The 19,031-nt window shown below is 42.3% G+C and overlaps 1 protein-coding gene across 1 annotated transcript in view; it reads left to right on the top strand.

The window, feature by feature from the left end:
- Positions 1-19,031, top strand: part of ipo11 (importin 11) — a 147,607-nt gene that overhangs the window by 17,295 nt on the left and 111,281 nt on the right. The window contains exon 8 of the mRNA XM_034234866.1: positions 2,700-2,748. Within this exon, the coding sequence (XP_034090757.1) occupies positions 2,700-2,748 (49 nt within the window). The remainder of the gene's footprint in view (positions 1-2,699; positions 2,749-19,031) is intronic.

Here is a 19,031-nt window from a genome sequence, read left to right as displayed (position 1 = left end):
TAGAGCAGTTATTTGCTACTGCGCTCTCTTTGTCTCTGTCTTTGTTTCTCTTCATATATTTTCTTTCATTGGTTCATTTGTTTTTTTCGTTCTTTCCTGTCAACTAGGAGATGGAAAATAAATGTTATGACCGCAGTAGTTTTGTTTACACGCTCTATTATTTTACTAATGAGACAACTTTTAGCCTACAGGCTGAAGGTTGCGTGATGGTTGTTTTGCTTATTGTCGCTTCGCTTGGATGTGTGTATGTTCATGTGATGGTTTAAACGTGCTCTTTTTATCCGACTTATTGATGATGTAATCAAGTTGTTGAGATATCAACTCTCAATTTTCTCTTCCTTCCTTCCCTCCGCCCTGTCGTGGGAATTGATGCAGAGAAAACTGCTACATTATAATACATTGTTAGTTTTAAAATCTGAATTCAAGGTTATTCTGACTAGGGAAAGGACATGCAGGTTCCCTCTTGGAGAAGTATTTAGCCTCCTGCAGAGAAACAAAGGATCCCATCTGTAAGAGTATTTTGATAAACAAAGTCATGCCGTGTGGTTCAGCCGGCTGTCCCCAGCACGTCGGACTGTAACGGTGAATCTTAATAATAAGCCAGACACATATCTGCATGATGTGCAATCGGCTGTGAATATGCGTGTGCTTTGTCTAGCAACCCAATTGGTTGTTTTTGTGTACTTTGACTTTCAAAATCAATCTTCAGCCCCTGAACACAGATGGCATGTGGGGAGCACAAATACAAAGTTATTGACCCATTTTGGAAGTTAGTTATTTATGGAGGCACATTTATCCATTGAAATTTGTTTTCATATTATTTGGAAATGGCAACCAGTGCAATCAATCATAACACTTTACCTCCTCTCACAGGTTACTTCTATCATCTTTACAAATATCACTAGAAATAGGGACTGTACTCTGGGAAGGATTTGGTCATGTCAGGGTTAACTCTGGGTTTTTAGTCCCATGACGGTGGGTAACTTGTCCTGCGAAACAAAACAAAAGAGGTCAACACAAAAAAAACACATCCTACTGACCAATCAAAGCACAGGAGACAGGTTAAATATCAGTTCCAGCCTTTTTCTTTCTCCTGCAACTCTGGTGTCAAACAAACTTGTGAGCAAATAAAAACTAAATAAACAAAACACAATTCTAAGCTTTAAGTACCGCAGGCAGCAGCAACTGTGTTGCTTTTAGGCTGGATTATGCCCTAAACGTCAACAAGTCAACATATTGTAGTTTGCTCTTCATTTGTCAAATTTGCCGCTCTTCTGAATTGAATACAACTTGAGAATTGTCTTAGGCTAATTAAAATGCTTGTTTTGTTATTTGGAGCACAAATACAAAGTTATTGACCCTTAAAGCCACTGTTTTCACACTGTTTATAGTTTCTAATCAGCGCATTGCAGTGAACAGCGGGGAGTTGGAACACACTGCCACTGAGAATGAGGAGCATTGTAATTTCTCACACAGTCTGCCACAGTGATCAATTTTAAAATGCATTTTTCAGTTGAATGACTGGTAATCTTGCTGGCTTGATTGTCAAACAGGCACTACAGGGGGGGTAGAATAGATCTCAATCGATCAGAAACAAACAGATTGTTCTGTAGATATATATCGGTCTGCTTCTCAGTATGTGGGTTTGCAACATCCAGTAGATAACGAGCATCTTTTTGTCATTTTTAATGCAAAATACAGATTATATGATTCAGTTGAGCAATAAACTGTATTTTGCATCATTCTAAACCTGGAGCAAGTCAGTGCACTCAAACTTGACCACACGGCGCAAAAAAAACCAAACACCAACTTAAATCTTAAATTGTTAACCACTGTTTTAATTATTTCTTAACTGAACTCGGTGGTTTAGTCGACACTCTTCTCTCTGTACCAAACTACTTTTTAACTTTTAATTACTGCTGACATGCCCGTTCGATGGCCACCGAACTCTTGTCTGTCTCAATTTGTCAATTCTTAACAGCGCAATCCATTTAGCTGCCATTCATTTCCTTTAACTTTAGCTTCTTATTTCCCCCCAGAACTGCCGGGAGCCTCATTTCTCTAACTCTGTAGTTGTCAAACCTTTTTTTATTCAGCTGAAAACTTCTCTTAGCACTCCTTTCTGCTTAAGCATTTCCTCCATGTTCTATTTTAGTTTTTGTTATCCCTCTATTTTTACACCCATCTTGCCTCCCCCTATTTTACTAATCCCACCATTAGCTTAACAGTTGCCTGTCGTGAGTGTTGTTTTTCAACATCTCCCAGCCTTCTCTGTGACCCCTGTTTTTTCACTGAATTCTGTTTGGAGCGATACTTGAAGGCTTTGCTTGCTGGGTGTGTGATTAAAGAAAGTGCTGTTGATCTCATGGCTGAACATTGCGGCAAAACTAAACCGATTGTATCCCCATCTATCATCTAATTTCCTATTTTAAGCCACATCTGCACCAGGCCCCAGAAATAGATTTTCTTTCATAATGTGAAGCCGGCACTTTTATTTATACTTCTGAGTACAGAGGCGAGTTTGCCTTTGCATTGATACACATGCAACACACACTAAAGTTATTCCCTTTTTATTATTATTATTTGTTATTCCCCCGGCTTCTGAGCAGTACTGGTGATGCAATCACAAGTGATTCAACTGCTGAAATGTCAAAGACATTAAACTTTATCTCGCCCTCTCTTCATCTCTTCCCTTTCAGGGTTTCCTGAACGCTGTGTTTGAGAGGCTAAAGCAGTTCTTGGAATGCTGTGAGTACTTGTGTCTTTATCTGTCTCTTTATCTTTGCTGCATCTCTGATCCGAGGCTCTTCCATTCAGTAGTTACCAGTGCCTAATCTAATGAATACTGTAGGCTCACCTACTCAAAGGCTTAATGAGAAGATACCCAATGTCAAGGTCTCATGAAAGCAAGCATAATGTGTCAAATTAAATTTCAGGCCAAGTCATGCTAGGGGCTTGGGTTTTATACGTCTATAACAATTAAGTACAACTTATGCCCACAGCATGTGTGAGTCTGACTCAAGGAATGACAATCTTTGTACTGCTGAGAGCAGGTTAAGGATGCTTTAAATATGTGTTCCTGTATCTCTGATCGTGACCCGACCTCATTCTGCACTATTCATTAATTTAGTTTTTCTTATCTATTTTTTTCTTTTCTTTGCTTCAAGCGATAACTGTCTGAAAATTATAAATGATTCTTACCTTTCTGTCTCTCCTTTCAAAGCAAAACATGTAAGTCTCATCCACCAATATTCTGTTGGATTGTGTGAAAGTGATCCCTTACTGTGTTCCTGCCCAACATTAGTCTTTTATAATAATTTCCCTATCTTAATATACACTTTAGACATCCTTATAGTTATATGTGCTTTAGTGTGATACATTTCTTTCATTTTTGTTCTCCCTCTATCATCCTCACTCTTTTAACCATTACTGCCTCTCAATTTCGCACCTGCTCTCTTGAAGTTGTTCCTGTTTACTCTTTCTTTTCTCTTAATCTCACGGCAAGTTATGTCCTTCCCTCGTTCTGATATTGATACTAGAGTCTGCCAATGTTCTCCTTAAAGTGTAGATGAAGCATTACCCGCTATGACAGTGTCTGAACAATCAGCAAAGTTCTACTACGCAATCTTTTAGTTCCTGAACCATGGGACTTTTTCTATCACCTAGAACTGTGGTACGGCAACTCCGTTTAGCCTGTAGTGTGTAGCCTATGGTTGAAATGCATGTAGAGTTCCTGAGTTTATAAAATAATTCCCTTGGGAAAGTTTATGCGATGAGACACCCAACAAGTGACACCCTTTTGAGTGGTAGCGAGCCGCCCAGTTGAATGGCAGCTGGGATGAACCATGTACGTCCCAAACACCTGTGGAGATGGCCAGGGCACATTGCATTGTCCATATGCTGGTGCAAGAGCATTAACATAAAGTGGGTTTATGTGAAGCCCTACCAAACGATGAACAGGATGACCCAATGTCTCCTAAGTCAGTGTTTCTCTGGGTCGTTTCTCTCTCTGTGACCTGCGTGGTTGTGTGTCAAAAGGGTCATTTTCTTGAACATTTGGCAGGTCTGCAGACTGAACAGTTTGTGTTAGCTCTTGAGTGTCACTAGTGTTATTGTCCATAAACATCTGCACAGGATTCTCCATTCTGAACTCCTCTGCGTCAACGTCTAGTTGAGGCTGATGTGTTGTGTTAGGAAAGGCTGGAGGTGAAGCATCCTGCTCTTCAGACTGATGATGTCGATGTCTCAACCAGAGGTGTGGACTCGAGTCACATGACTTGGACTCGAGTCAGACTCGAGTCACCAATTTGATGACTTGAGACTCGACTTGACAAAATCACAAAAGACTTGCGACTCGACTTGGACTTGAACACCAATGACTTGGGACTTGACTTGGACTTGAGCCTTCTGACTTGAGGTGACTTGATACTTTAATTCAGAGGTCTCCAACACGCCGATCGCGAGATGCCGCTAGAAGAGCAGCCTCCCGTCGGGGAGAGCAGAATCTCCAGCCGCTCCTACTCTTGCTGAGAATCCTTGCAGGCAGGGGCGGGTCTTTATTTAGCTGGGCCACCATGCGGCCAATCATATGCGAGGACACACTAGGATCATACCATTATGTGAAAGAAGGGTGGGGGGCACAGCAGGTGTAGTGGTACACGCCAGCTGCACAGAGCGACGGAGAGACGGATTTAAATGCTAGAGCGTAGAAAAAAGTCAAGAAATTAGCGAAAACCGAAAAAAGAAGCAGCATCTGGCTGCATTTCAGTGATATTGGAGAAAGCAAAGCTGAGTGCAGGATTTGTAAAATGAAAATAACCTTCAGAGCAGGGTTTTTTTTTTTTTGGTAACCAGGATTTATTGTCAGAGGTGGGAGAAGTTCAGATCTTGTACTTGAGTAAAAGTACCAGAGTTTAGGAATACTCGGTTACAATAAAAAGTCCTGCATTCAAAATGTTACAAGTAAAAGTACAAAAGTATTAGCAAAATATAGTTAAAGTACCACCTGCAGAGGGATCTAGATTCAGGTGTTCTTTATAGAGACCGCCTCGCTGCATATTATCCCTTGCATACAGATAGATTGTGGGTCCCTTATAACATGTTGTACACAGTGGAAATAAACATTCTGGTTACCTCAACATCAGGGATCTTATACATTAAACTCCTTCTGAATCAAACCGTCACGGTAGCCTTACCTTACTGATCCCTCTTAAATTAGAAAAACACACGTTACTTTACCAGCAGAGAGAAAATGGATTATTAAATTATGAATGTGACTAATAAAGAGCAGTTTGATTATTAAGTATTATTCTGTTGATCGATGTCATTACATTACATTGCATTTAGCTGACGCTTTTATCCAAAGCGACTTACAATAAGTGCATTCGACCAAGAAGATATAACCTTGAAGAAAACAGAATCATAAAGTACATCAGGTTTCATAGAGCCAAAACATTTCAAGTGCTACTCAACTGGCTGTAGATAAGCCAGTCCTTTGTTAGTATATAAGTGCTCTGTTAGTAATTCTATCGCTCGAAGTGGAGTCGAAAGAGATGAGTTTTCAGTCTGGAAGGTGTGTAAGCTTTCTGCTGTCCTGATGTCAATGGGGAGCTCATTCCACCATTTTGGAACCAGGACAGCAAACCCACGTGTTTCTGCTGATGGGAACTTGGGTCCCCCTGGCAGCGAGGGTGCAGCGAGCCGTTTGGTTGATGCAGAGCGGAGTGCACGTGCTGGGGTGTACAGTTTAACCATGTCCTGGATGTAGGAAGGGCCAGATCCATTCACAGCATGGTACGCAAGTACCATTGTCTTGAAGTAGATTCTAGCAATTACTGGAAGCCAGTGAAGGGAGCGGAGGAGCGGAGTGGTTACATTACATTTGGTGAAAAGCACTTAATGACTTGTTTAAGACTCGTTTTGTCAAAGTTTAGGACTTGGACTTGACTTGAACTTGAGCGCAAAGACTTGAGACCTGACTCGGACCTGAGCGCAAAGACTTGAGACTTGACTCGGACTTGCAAAACAATGACTTGGTCCCACCTCTGGTCTCAACCTATTAGCCCAATAATACTCATCCTCATCTAAGCTTGCTGACTCCTCTGTTTCATCTGGTTCAACACATGGTTCAACATCCTGCTGTGCTTTCCTTTGCTTTTTCTTTGATGTGAGCTATTTTTCGAATGTGCACGCTACGTTCGTTGTCGCGTTTGCGCGCGTTCACCTGGGCAGGTTGTATGTGTCCTCATCCCGTGACGATAACGGCTTGCGGTTTAAAAAAATAATAATAAATGAATTTGAAACTTGGAGGGGGGGACACACAAACGGGCAGACAGCAGAGCTTGGGGCAATAATGCAGATTTGTTTGACTTTTTTACACTTTGTTGTTTTCCTCCTTTCCTCCGCTCTTGTCTGATTGTGAGTGTGCATTCGTGTGTGTGGCGGGAGCGGAGCCCTGCCCTTCAGAAACAGAGTGGAGGGAGAATGTGAATAGAGTGGCGAAGTCACGCCCATCTACTTCCGGTCCATGGGACCTTATTTCGGAAAAATAATGTATTGAAGTCAATGGAGAGAGAACTTATTTTTCGATCCCGTTTAAATTGTGCCATGAATTACACATAAGATGTTTGTCAATCTTAAAAAATTATTTCCATGTAAAAAAATTCACAGTTTGTCGTAAAACTGTTGAAATATAAGACTATGAAAAATACGCAACTAGAAAGACTACAAATCCCAGAGTCGCGTAAGTGATGTCACAATTGTTTACCTCCACTAAGAGATAGCTAAGATCAGCGCCATATAGATATAATCTATCTATATGGCGCTGGCTAAGATAAGATAACTTTAACAAGATGCCTGTGTGCTTAGTACCAGGTTGTTATTATACCAGCAATGGGGCTTGCTCGTTCTTTCGCTTCCCGCCTGATGAAAGGACCAGGAGTGGCTGGATCAAGTTAGCTACCTAGCTAGTAGCTAGCACGTTAGTTACATTACATTACAGCCTTGTCATTTTTTTTATTAGCCTTAATATGAAGTAACCCAAAATGTTAAACAGTAAGAGTAGTGGTCATATTTGGTGAACCCTTTGAAGAGTACTGTCACTGGTGTGATCATTCTATAATACACAATTTAAGCCCGGGGGAGAAATGCTAACACTAGCATCGGTGATCGCCGATCTTTTCTACTTCACGCTATCTGCACAAATGGTTGACATTAAACATTAAAAAGACCAGGCAGTTCAGAGAGAATCAAAGGAAGGCAGGCAGGCACCTTTGCATGACATTCTTCTGGACGTGTTTCAGGTTCAGGTTATTTATTTGTACCCGTAGGTAGATTCTGTTTGCAGAGAAAAAGACAAGGGTTCCATCCTGACACTAAAAACAAACACAAACAACAGACACATCTCTAATAAAGGACTAGTAAAAGTACAAGTATACCCTGCTCAACCAAATCTCAAAAATATTTAAAAAACATTTCAAGAAGGAAAACACTAGTACAAACATGGACATTCAAAATTCACAATTAAATAAATAAATAAAAATAGGCATCTGTGTGACGCTCCTATGATGTGTTAATTTGTGCAATAGCTGCTGGGATAAAACTGACTACCCTCACTATCACCACAATGAAAACAATCGTTTTGTTGACAAGACAGTAGTGACGGCCATCTTGGTGACGTGTGTTGTTCTGCGAGACCAGAGATGTAGTTCATTGAGCGTTTCACACAAACAAATGTTACTTCACAGTTTTACAACACATTTTTTTTTTTTACTTGCAAAATTATCTTTTAAATTGACAAACATCATAAATGTGTAATTCGTGGCACAATTCAAACGAGATCGAAAGATAATCTTTCTCTCTCCATTGACTTCAATACATAATTTGTTCGAAATAAGGTCCCATGGATGTCCACCGGAAGGGGAGGGTCTTCGCCACTCTATACGCAAAGCAGTGGACACTGAAACATGCACATACATTGGATAAATAACATAGGCGTTTAGTTTATTTAATAAAAGAGCACATGTTCAATGTGAAAAGTGACCGTAGATAGATTACTTCAGTTGCAATTTGGTGCTATATATATATTTTTAAAAAACAAACAAAAAAAACACCTTGAATTTCAGGCGGGGCGCGGGGCTCCGTTGGCAGGGCGCAGCGCCCCGCCAAGACAATGGTAGGGGAAACACTGGTGGGTGGTTTAGCCTTTAGTGCTCTAACTGCAGATACTTCCCTTTCGTCCATTTTGTAACCAGCAGCAGAGATCACTTTTCCAACATAACGCACCTCATTTTTGAACAGTTCACATTTGTCTGGTCTAAGCTTAATTCCCCAGGCTTGCTGTCGCCTGAGAACAGAGCGCAAGTCCTCCACCTGCTGTTCAAATGTTTTGCTGTAGACTAAGACATTGTCTAAATATGGAATGCATATTTAGTCTCTGAGACCTTCTCGGCTCTCTTCCATACTGCGCTGCAAGGCTGCAGGTGCATTTGTGAGGCCAAATGGAATTCTATTCCATTCATACAGTCCCCATGGAGTTGTAAAAGCAGTGTACTTCTTTGAGTCTTCAATGATGCTACCTTGGTGGTAAGCTTTGCCTTGGTCCAGTACGCTGAACCACTCATTTCCACCGAGTCCATCAAGTATCTCCTGTATGCGCGGTATGGGGTGCCTATCTGGCGTTGTCTTTTTATTCAGCCCCCTGTAATCAATACACAGTCTTAGACTTCCATCCTTTTTTCTCACAGAAACCACAGAGGAAGCATATGGTGAGGCAGATTTACGAATGAAGCCTTTTTGCAGCAAGTCCTGAAAGTGGTTCTTTACTTCCTCATACAATGGTCGGGGTATGGCGTTATACGTTTTCGCTACTGGAACATCATCAGATAACTTAATGTCCATATTTAGGTTCTTTATGTAGCCTACCTCATCTTTGTGTGTAGCAAACGCACCTGACTCCTCCCTGAGCATTTGTTTAATGAATGTTTGTTGTTCACTTGTCAGGTGGTTCACATTAACAGGTGGATCCCACAGTTTTCCTTGACCATCACTCTGACACTTTTCTGTGGTTGGGTTGGGTTTGACACTTTTCAACTACCACCGAGCTAACCTGATGTTCCTCTGAGTAAACAGGGTAGGAGTCTGTTATTCTTTTTATGCTCCCTATCACAATTTTACCTGGCACTGTTGAGTGGTGACATGAGTGGTGTTGCTCACGTAGATGTTCACTTTGCGAGCAGAGCAAGATACATTTATCAACTGACAGGTTATTTTGAGTCCCTCCTCTAGCGAGAGGTTCTCGTCAGGTTCAAATAGCATTTCGGTTTTAACTTTAAGGTTGGTTTCGACAGAGCATGCACTGCATTTGCCTCCCTGGAACTACCACAGATGTATGCCCAGTCCTGACTGGGTGGGTAACATCCTCATGTGTAGCTCCCTGAATGAGGTTGAGTAGTGCTTCTGCCTTTGTTGTCCCCAGCCTTACGGTACGTTCACACAGCAGCTTTTCAAAAATCTTGGAGCTGGGCGTGTCTGAAAGCTTGGGGATTTTTTGCGAGCAACGCGACAAACAACCAATCACATGAATCTCCCGCCCCCGACATACAAAGCAAAAAAAAACCGGGGATTTTATGCGAGCAATATATATATATATAAACTCCCCAAACAGGCGAAAACCTACCAGTTTCACCCACTGTCTCTGCCACCTCCCTCCATGCCTGGTTCCTCCGGTTTGTATCCCTTTAATAGTTCTGGTCGTAAAGAACCGGGTGATTTGCTACCGTAATTTCTCGTTTGGAATATGAGGAAATGAACTGCGATCTGGTTCTCCCTGCTTACACGCGGTTTGCTTGGCTAGTGCTTCTACTGTCAGATTTGCATAAATCGGGACTTGATTGGCTGACGCTTCCAGCTCAGCTTCAAAAGTAGAACATTGCTCAACTTTTAAATCCTGGAAATCTTCGCTTCGCTCCCCCACAATGCAGTTTGGCGAAAAGCGAGGCAAAGTGACGTTATCCCCATTCAAAGTCAATGGGCAGAGAAGCGTTGGAAGATTTGTTTAAAGCTGCTGTGTGGACGTACCGTTAGTGAGTTTCTGAGCAGAGCTATTCGTTCACCAAGCTTACTCTGGTCCTCCTTTCCCCCTTTCAAAATCTCCTCAATAGCATTAAAACATATTATGGGTCTCTGTGCAATGTCCCTGCTCACTAGTATTGGAACTAGAATCTCATCAGAACATTCTGTTTTAGCTTTTGGATCACATAGGCTAAGACTAACTTCAAACCAACCCTGAAAAAGGATTTCAGAGCCATTGGCCGCTCTCAAGTCCAGCAATTCATTTTCACTCAGAAGGTCACTGATGGGATGGATTGTCAAATCAGGGCTTGAGCCTTGATGTTATTTATTTTAAACCAAGCAAGACATTTTCTGCCTATCAGCTGTGCAACTCTCTTGCGTTTCATGCGAAGGTTGTGTGAGTGAGCTGGTTGGTCACCATGTTTCATATTCGGTTTCAAGGGTACTGAAGTGTGGCTGGTGAGGTAAATGTTTTTGTCCTCCTGCCTTCTTTGTGAGCTTTTGGGCTTAACTGGTGAGGTATGATTAGGACGTGGATCATTGTGGGACTTGGATTCTAAGGTCATGACATGTCCCTCAGTCACAGCCTCTGCCATTTTCCCTGCGGCTTGTGTTTTTCTCCAACTCTGCAGCCTTTTGCCCAATGTGTTTCACTGCCACACCGGAAACAATGGTTGCAGTTGTCTTGCTGACATGCTATGCATCTTCTTCTCGGTCTCTTAACAGCATTTGCAGGGGTTTTATATTGAAAATCACCATTTTTCCTCTGATGTTCAACAGTTTGCAAGAGTGAAGCTACTTGTCCTGTAAGCTCTCTGATTGCTGTATTGCTCTCTTCTATTTTTGTAAATGGGGAGTTATCTTTTGTTGGTTTACTAGTTTTAGCAGATTTGGGAGTTGTTAAGGGGATGCTCTCATCCTCACACTGCTCTACTGAGTTCAAACCTGCTCTATGACTGGCTTTGGATGTAGCTTTCATCTTTTGAGCCCGCTCAGTTTCATTATATTGAGCATTTTGCATTTTCTGCAGCAGTAACTCATCTGTACTGTTCTCGTCTTGCAGATACATTCTCATCTCTGCTCTTATGTTGTCATTTGACAGGGCTGTCATAATAGACTGAAAACACTGACTTTGGACTAGCTCTTTGTTATATCTCAGGCCAGACTGGGCACGTTCAGATGTAAACAGGACTTTTTGGCGCATATCCAACACTCGGATGAGAAAATCAAGTGATGTTTCACTGAGTCCCTGCACAGCTATTGTTAGTTGCTGGTAAAGCACAGTTGCATCCTTTTCTGCATAGTGTGCTCTCAATATCTGTCTTAGAGGGAAAAACTGATCTCACCCTATCCACTCTAAGTTACTCTTTAGCTTCAATCTTGGCCTCACAGCACGAATATCTGCTTCCATAATTTCTATTTCAGGATAACTTTTCCTTAACCCCCAATCTGGTGCTCAAGGCTACTAAAGCTCAGTGTATCTCTTGAGGTTGACTCACCAACCTCACCGTTAATCCTGAAGTCCTTTCTGAATCCATTGGATACAGCAGCATAGCAGCTGTTGTTGCTGATGGAGTCCCTGCCTCTGCGCTGAGTTTCGTTTTCCGGTGCCACCATGTCCCGCACGCTGCTCCTGAGACGACAAAGGCTGCGTGTGACCTCCCTGTTGAGCTTCCCTCGTGGGTTGCACGGATCCACCTGCTCCTCTCTCTCGTGGGCTGCAAGCGGCGCTGCCCCATCGACGACGGTCTCCGGCTGGCTCTCTTAAACAGGGCTCGACATTATAAATGGCCCGCTGGCCCGGAAGCACTATTTAGACACCCCGGGCCAGCATAACGTACTTTCCACTTGCCCGTTCGGGCCACTAAAGATATTGCTTTAAAAAAATGGTCCTGTGGTAATGGTATTTTGACTAGCAATTTAGTTAAATTGTTTCGTTTATTAACGCTACAACATAGCGTTCCGTGAGTCGGTTGTCGTTGTTGGGGGAAAAGCAAACAGCTGTTTGTTGCGGAGCACAGCGCGAGCAGGCTCCCGTGAGCGGGAGCACACTCCTTCACTACAGACTATCGCGCCACCTAACCATTCGCCAAAAATGTTTTTAATACCAGCGGTAACCGGCCAAGCACCGGGCAAAAAACTATCTTCAAATAAAATAAAGTCACCGGAGGAGTTAAAGGAGAGTGACAGAGAGCATGAGAAGAAGAGGGAGAGAAAGTTTCAGCCAGCTTGATCGATGGAGTTGGCTTCTAGTGGTGCAGTGACGCGTCCTAAAACCCTTTTATAATCTATCGATTAGATTTATGATTCGAAAATTATAAAAGTAGGGTAGACATGTGGAGATTATCCGGCTGAACAAAACGTGTATTTATCAAACAGGTTTGTTTTCCACAGACCTTATTTCCAGCTATTTTCCAAAACCCTGTGGAGAAATCCCATTGCTTTTTGTCGAGGGAACCAGCAGCTTACTTCCTGGTTTTAGGATGCGTCACTGGCTGCACCTCTCAATATGATGCCAATATAAACAAGGTCTTCTGTCGGCTCTGTACATCAATGCCGACCTATGCTGACAAGTAAGTGAAGAGTAGACAATATAAAGGTATTGGCTATAGGGAAACGTCCCAGCAGTTTAGGAGAATGAAGGTTCTAATCTAATCTATTACATAGCCATTACATGTCTAACTCCTAATGACAGGAAGGCAGAAAGTGCATTATACAAATAATAATACTCATAATAATAGCAGACATTTTTTAACAATGACCACAATATCATTATTTTAATAAACCAAATATGAACAATTGAGGACAATGAGGAAGAACTGATGATTCAAATGTTGTAGTCCAAGTAGTAATGTAGTTAGTGCATAAATTACTATTGCAACAAATGTGTTAATTTTCTTCATTATTAGTCGATTTTTTTTTGGTGGACGAATGCTCCGGGCCAGTGGTTACAATTGGCTAGTTGCACAAGATGGCGTCTATCAACTTCCGGCGGCTGGGTGTGCGGTTGTAAACTTCCGGTCTATAGTAGAGCGATAGATAGCGAGAGAGATAGCGTATAGATATTATATAGGCACTATTTTACACTCGATGTCTCCAAGACCTACCGAAGGTTAACATCAGTGATGTACATCGGCTGGTACAAGCGGCAGGCTCAGCCCCGAGGAGCAAAAGAGAAAAGGGGTTCAAGATGTAGCTACATATCCAGCTACGTCGACAATTATGAAGGTAAGTGACAAACAAAGCTGTAGTTACTGGTTAACTTTGACAAATTGACAGTGTTGATACAGTGTAAAGCATTTTAATGATGTACTATTACGTTTTTTTGGATAACATGAATGATATCCAATTCCCCACAGTTTCAAACAAAGAACTACCTTCAGGGAGAGTGAGCATCAGGGCTAGCTGTTACAGGTCCATGAGAAAGCATGAAAAGCCTCACGATCTCAGAGTAGGGAGGAAAATAAAAAGTGTTAATCGGTTCAAAGCCTCAATCAGGTTCATGTACTGGGGTTTTGATGTTGCTAGAGTAGGTAACCTGTGATTTAGGACTCAAATAAGCCCAGCTAGCTGACGTGTTGCAACAGATTACATAGTGACAATACATTTGCTCACATCAACTGGTAGCTAGCTGTGTGTGTGTAGCATGAAGGGGCTACAGATTTATTTTCGTTTTGTAACCCTCTCGTGTGAAATGATAAATACATTAGCTAAACCCAAACTTAGCTTTCATCAAAGATTCTTAATGAGAGGTTGAAAACCGTCTCTGCTTTCATGGAAACCCCAGAAACGGTTTGTGACGGCTGCTGTTCTTTACTGAATGGTTAGTATAATCCATGTAGGGTCCAATTATTTGTATTGGCCAGTGTTAGGTAAGTGCTGGTTTTGTACCCTACATCTATGTTAAGCTGTTCAACTAACACTATTTGATGTAGTTATAATATAAGATAATACATTGAGAGAGCTGAGACAGGCTATACAAGCGTATCTGTTTGAATGTCCTCAAATTACAGTATTCCAAACAGAGCTGATTTAGTATGTTGCATCAACGACCATTTCAATTAATTTGACAATTATTTTGTGTAATTAATAGGGTGTGAAACCAGGCAGAGTGAGTGACATGGTGTTCATTTCCACTAAGCCAAAGCTGTTTACAGTTGCTGACGGTGTAAGGTAATATATATTGTCCTAAGTAATTGTATGTAGCCTGCTACAACTTTGTGATTGTTGTCTGAGTGTAAAATTGTTCTTAAAGTCCTAATTATCATATAAACATGTTCAAAGGAGTACACGTTACAAGGCGGTGCGGGGGGAGCTGCCAGACCCAGATGTCCTCAAAGTCAGCGAGGCATACAAGGACTTCTCAGCAGACATCGCACCATGAAAAAAAAAACGAATGGCTCACTACTCAACTCAACGACTAACACTCTTTCAGAGGATATGTTGGAAATGCACACATTATATATATTTTTTGCATCTACTTTCTGGATATTGTACATCTGTTCATCTGTTTATATAAACTAGCATTACTTAAATAGGCAGAGACTAATTGAAATGTTTAAATATGTATTTTTCCCCCCGATATAACATCAACCTATGTTTTGTAAAAGTTTATTAAATTAATCTGTAAAATGTTATCATATTGTGGATTTATTAAATTATGTATTTTCCTTTGTTATTTATGTGTGCGTTTGTTTTGAGGATATAATTCATTAGTACCTAAACATAGTATGGTATAACTGCTTTTTGTAATGAAATACACAATTGGTTTGGGAGCAAGACATCTTTTAATCGTTGTTGCCCAGGCTTGCCGAAATGAATGGAAACTTATCTCCCGATTATAACATTGTGTAACTTGCTGCTGTTAAATACCGTCAAACTATGTGCAATATGTGCTTTATGTGCAATATATAGTTTATTTACATATGCCATCTTTAATAACTAATATATACCGGGCTGCTAAATCCTAAGAACTGCAGCTACAGGATTTGATTTGTAGATCTGATTTGTTTTTGATCTGTATTTTTGAAAATTATGTAACTTTTTTTTAGCATATTGTTTATTATATTATAACTTAGTACTTTTTAACGCATGTAAGATATTCAACACTAAGCTGTCTGTGGCTCTTTCCTGCTTCAACGCTGCAAATGTCCCCTCTGTGGGACTAATAAAGGTATTCTGATAACGGGACGATTTTGTTCAAAGGGGCACACAGCAATGTAGTGCCGACTTTCTAACGGCTCCTACAGACGGCGGCGTGCGTTGCCGCTTCAACGCTTCTGCCCATTCACTTTGAATGGGGTGACGTCACGATTCGCCGAACTGCATTGTGGGAGCAAAGCGTAGCTTTTCTCGCGGTGCTCGCTGCAAAAGTAGAGCAATGTTCTACTTTTGACGCCTCGACGGAGGCGTCAGCCAATCAAATCCCGTTTATGCAAATCTGCCAGTACAAGCGCTAGCCAATCAAACCGCGTGTATGCTGGGAGAGCCAGACCGCAGTTCATTTCCTCATATGCCAAAAAATGGAGGAGAAAATAATTGTAGCGGTAGGGAATCACCCGGTGCTTTATGATCAGTCCCTGTTCACCTACCGGGATACAAACCGGAGGAGCCAGGCATGGAGGGAGGTGGCAGAGACAGTGGGTGAAACTGGTAGGTTTTCGCCTGTTTGGGGAGTTTATATCCAGTGTACTTAGTTTGAATGGACAGCTAGCAGGCATAGACAGTATTTAGCCAGCATGGAATGTTGCGTAAAATAGCACCATAGGGATTAATGTCATAAATGTTCATCATATAAAGTGTGACATGTAAAACCTTTTATGCAATTGACAGGAGAGATTCATGTGATTGGTTGTTGGTCGCGTTGCTCGCGTAAACTCCCCAAGCTCAAGACACGCCCACCGCTTCAACGCTTCTGCCCATTCACTTTGAATGGGGTGACGTCACGATTCGCCGAACTGCATTGTGGGAGCAAAGCGTAGCTTCTCTCGCGGTGCTCGCTGCAAAAGTAGAACAATGTTCTACTTTTGCCGCCTCGACGGAGGCGTCAGCGAATCAAATCCCGCGTATGCAAATCTGACAGTACAAGCGCTAGCCAATCAAACCGTGTGTATGTTGGAAGAGCCAGACCGCAGTTATTTCCCATATGTCAAAAAATGGAGGAGAAAATTATCGTGGCGATAGGGAATCACCCGGTACTATATGACCAGTTCCTCAATACATACAGGGATACAAACCGGAGGAGCCAGGCATGGCAGTGCCAGTGACAGTGGGTGAAACTGGTAGGTTTTCGTCTGTTTGGGGAGTTTATATCCAGTGTACTTCGTTTGAATGGACAGCTAGAAAGCATAGACAGTATATTTAGCCAGCATGGATGTGGCATGAATGCTTTGCTTTGTATGTCCGGGGCGGGACATTCATGTGATTGGTTGTTGGTCGCGTTGCTCGCGTTGACTCTCCAAGCTCAAGACACGCCCACCGCCAAGCGGCAACGCACACCGCCGTGTGTAGGCTCCGTTACACGCTGGAAGGCCAATCGCTTTTCTTTACCCCGAAATCCGCTCATTCTTGCTCTCGGTGTGACATAACAAACTGTCAAGCTGTCAAAACTCTGTACTCAAACCGAAAGTACTCAGCCGCACACCCAGCCGCCGGAAGTTGATAGACGCCATCTTGTGCACAGAGCCTATGGTGGGGCCAGTGATAATACAATTCCTCCGGCCCGGAGGGCCAGTGGCATTTTACCCTTACGGCCCGTCTACACTACAGGCGTCAAAAAATGCTTTCAACGCTTCGCCCATTCATTTGAATGGGGTGACGTAGGATATTTTCAAACTTCGCCGAACTGCATTGTGGGTAGCATGGCAAGGCGTTGCAAGCGTCTATCGGCGTCAAAAGAGGCTCGATGCTTGCTCGAAGCTGGCGTCAGCCAATCAAATCCCGTTTTTGCAATTCCCGCCAGTACAAGCGCTAGCCAATCAAACCGCGTGCAAGCTGGGAGAGCCAGACCGCAGTTCATTTCCTCATATTCCAAACGAGAAATTACGGTAGCAAATCACCCGGTTCTTTCCGACCAGAACTATTTACCGGGATACAAACCGGAGGAACCAGGCATGGAGGGAGGTGGCAGAGACAGTGGGTTTAACTGGTAGGTTTTCGCCTGTTTGGGGATTTTATATCCAGTTTACTTCGTTTTAACATTGCTATTGCTTTGTATGTCGGGGGCGGGAGATTCATGTGATTGGTTGTTGGTCGCGTTGCTCGCAAAAAATGGGCAAGCTTCAGACACGCCCAGCTTCAAGCTTTTTCGATGCCTGTAGTGTAGACGGGCCGTTAATGTCTACCCCTGCTTGTCCAGTAGATCGTTTAGTTCCAAAAGCACGGACATTACTTCATCCTCCTTCTCCAACAGTTCCTTACTTTCACAAAACTGTTTAACGTGCTTTACCAGATCACGTCTGCCTTTATTTTGAATGTCCACATATCCTTTTCCAGTGAGGTTGCTACGCTCACAACACTGCTGCAATTCCTTTACAGTCAGTCTTAAACAGTTTTTTAAAAATCTCATTTAGAACATCTCTGTGATCTGACATCTTGTTTCTGAGTACGCAGTTCGACCGGACTTTTTCACGGGAAAAACAACAAACGAGGCAGAGCCGTACTAGCTACACTACACTTGAACCACGTTACCCGTCGCTCTCCAGTATCCGTCTTTACCGTGCTTTTCCGGGAACCTTTCGCCGTGAGGTTAATAATCTCGGTAGGACCTCCAAATTGTTACACCACTCAGACCGCAAGGGTATTATAGGTGTAGAAAACGTCAATTTATTAACTTCCACAAGGCACATGTGCAAGATGTCAGCATCTCAAACGATCTCAAAGCACAACACATCGACACACTTCTTCTGTTCATCTCCAGCATAAAACAATGATGAACCATCAGGTGATCTGCCCCCTTGTGGTATAAACATGCATGTGCAGGTAGACAACCTCAACCTTATGGGTGATACATTCGCTCACTGTTGGATTTCACTATCACTGCTCCTTTCTTCTTTTCAATGGAAGTTTGTCCTGACAACACCCAGTGAGTGAAAGATAAATGTCAGACACGACTCTAAAAACTGCCATAGTAGCAAATGTCTGTAACAAATATCACTTCCAATATTTACTCTGCTGATGGAAATGGAGACAGGAGTCCTGTTGGTATTTGGGCAGATATGGGAACTGCTGCTCACAGCCGGGCTGGGGAGAAAATCAGCTCTGCACAGAATGAATAGGTCAGCTATGTAAACTGGCTTTTTTTGGGGGCAGTCTTTTGGGTCCATGAAGATGTCTGGCTCTCCCTGCTAGATGTCTATCCTCCACCTGAGGCCACCTATCCATTTTCTGGCAGTCACAAACGTTTTTTTCAAGGTTATTTAGAATTTGTCATAAATAATTCATATATTTTTTTCTGTCTTCATTCTCTTTATTGATCTCAGTCCATAGATGTTATTAACATGGTTAATTGGTTCAGATGTGTGACCTCAATGACTTTGATGACTTTACACAACACCTGCTCACCAGCTGTTTTACACTTGCAAACAAGGAGACATTGACATGGACAGAAGGTCAATAAAATGCAATGTTGTTTTTTGCTCTACATACCCCCTTAAATCTGAAAGAAGCAAGACAAAGTGATCTTTGAGCCAGCTAACCTTTTTTATCAATCTGGTGTCACTTTGAATGAGCAGTGGCTGATAGAAATGAATGTGTGTGTATAAAGGGAAAGGAAACTATGACCCTGGCTGTTCACAGTTATTGGAGGAAAGTCAGAGACTAATGGTTTCATCAATGAGGCCGACAAGGGAGTAAACCACAGGGGAAATTGTTTTGGCTCTAGCATCATGATTGGTTTTATGGAACGAAACTGTACAACAAGTGAGTCATTCATGGTCATTTTTTTAGTTCCTTTATAAGTT

Source organism: Gymnodraco acuticeps, unplaced genomic scaffold (assembly GCF_902827175.1).
Source record: "Gymnodraco acuticeps unplaced genomic scaffold, fGymAcu1.1, whole genome shotgun sequence".
Lineage (NCBI taxonomy): Eukaryota > Metazoa > Chordata > Actinopteri > Perciformes > Bathydraconidae > Gymnodraco > Gymnodraco acuticeps.
The sequence above is the reverse complement of the archived record's forward strand: the minus strand, read 5'-3'. Positions and strand labels throughout refer to the sequence as shown.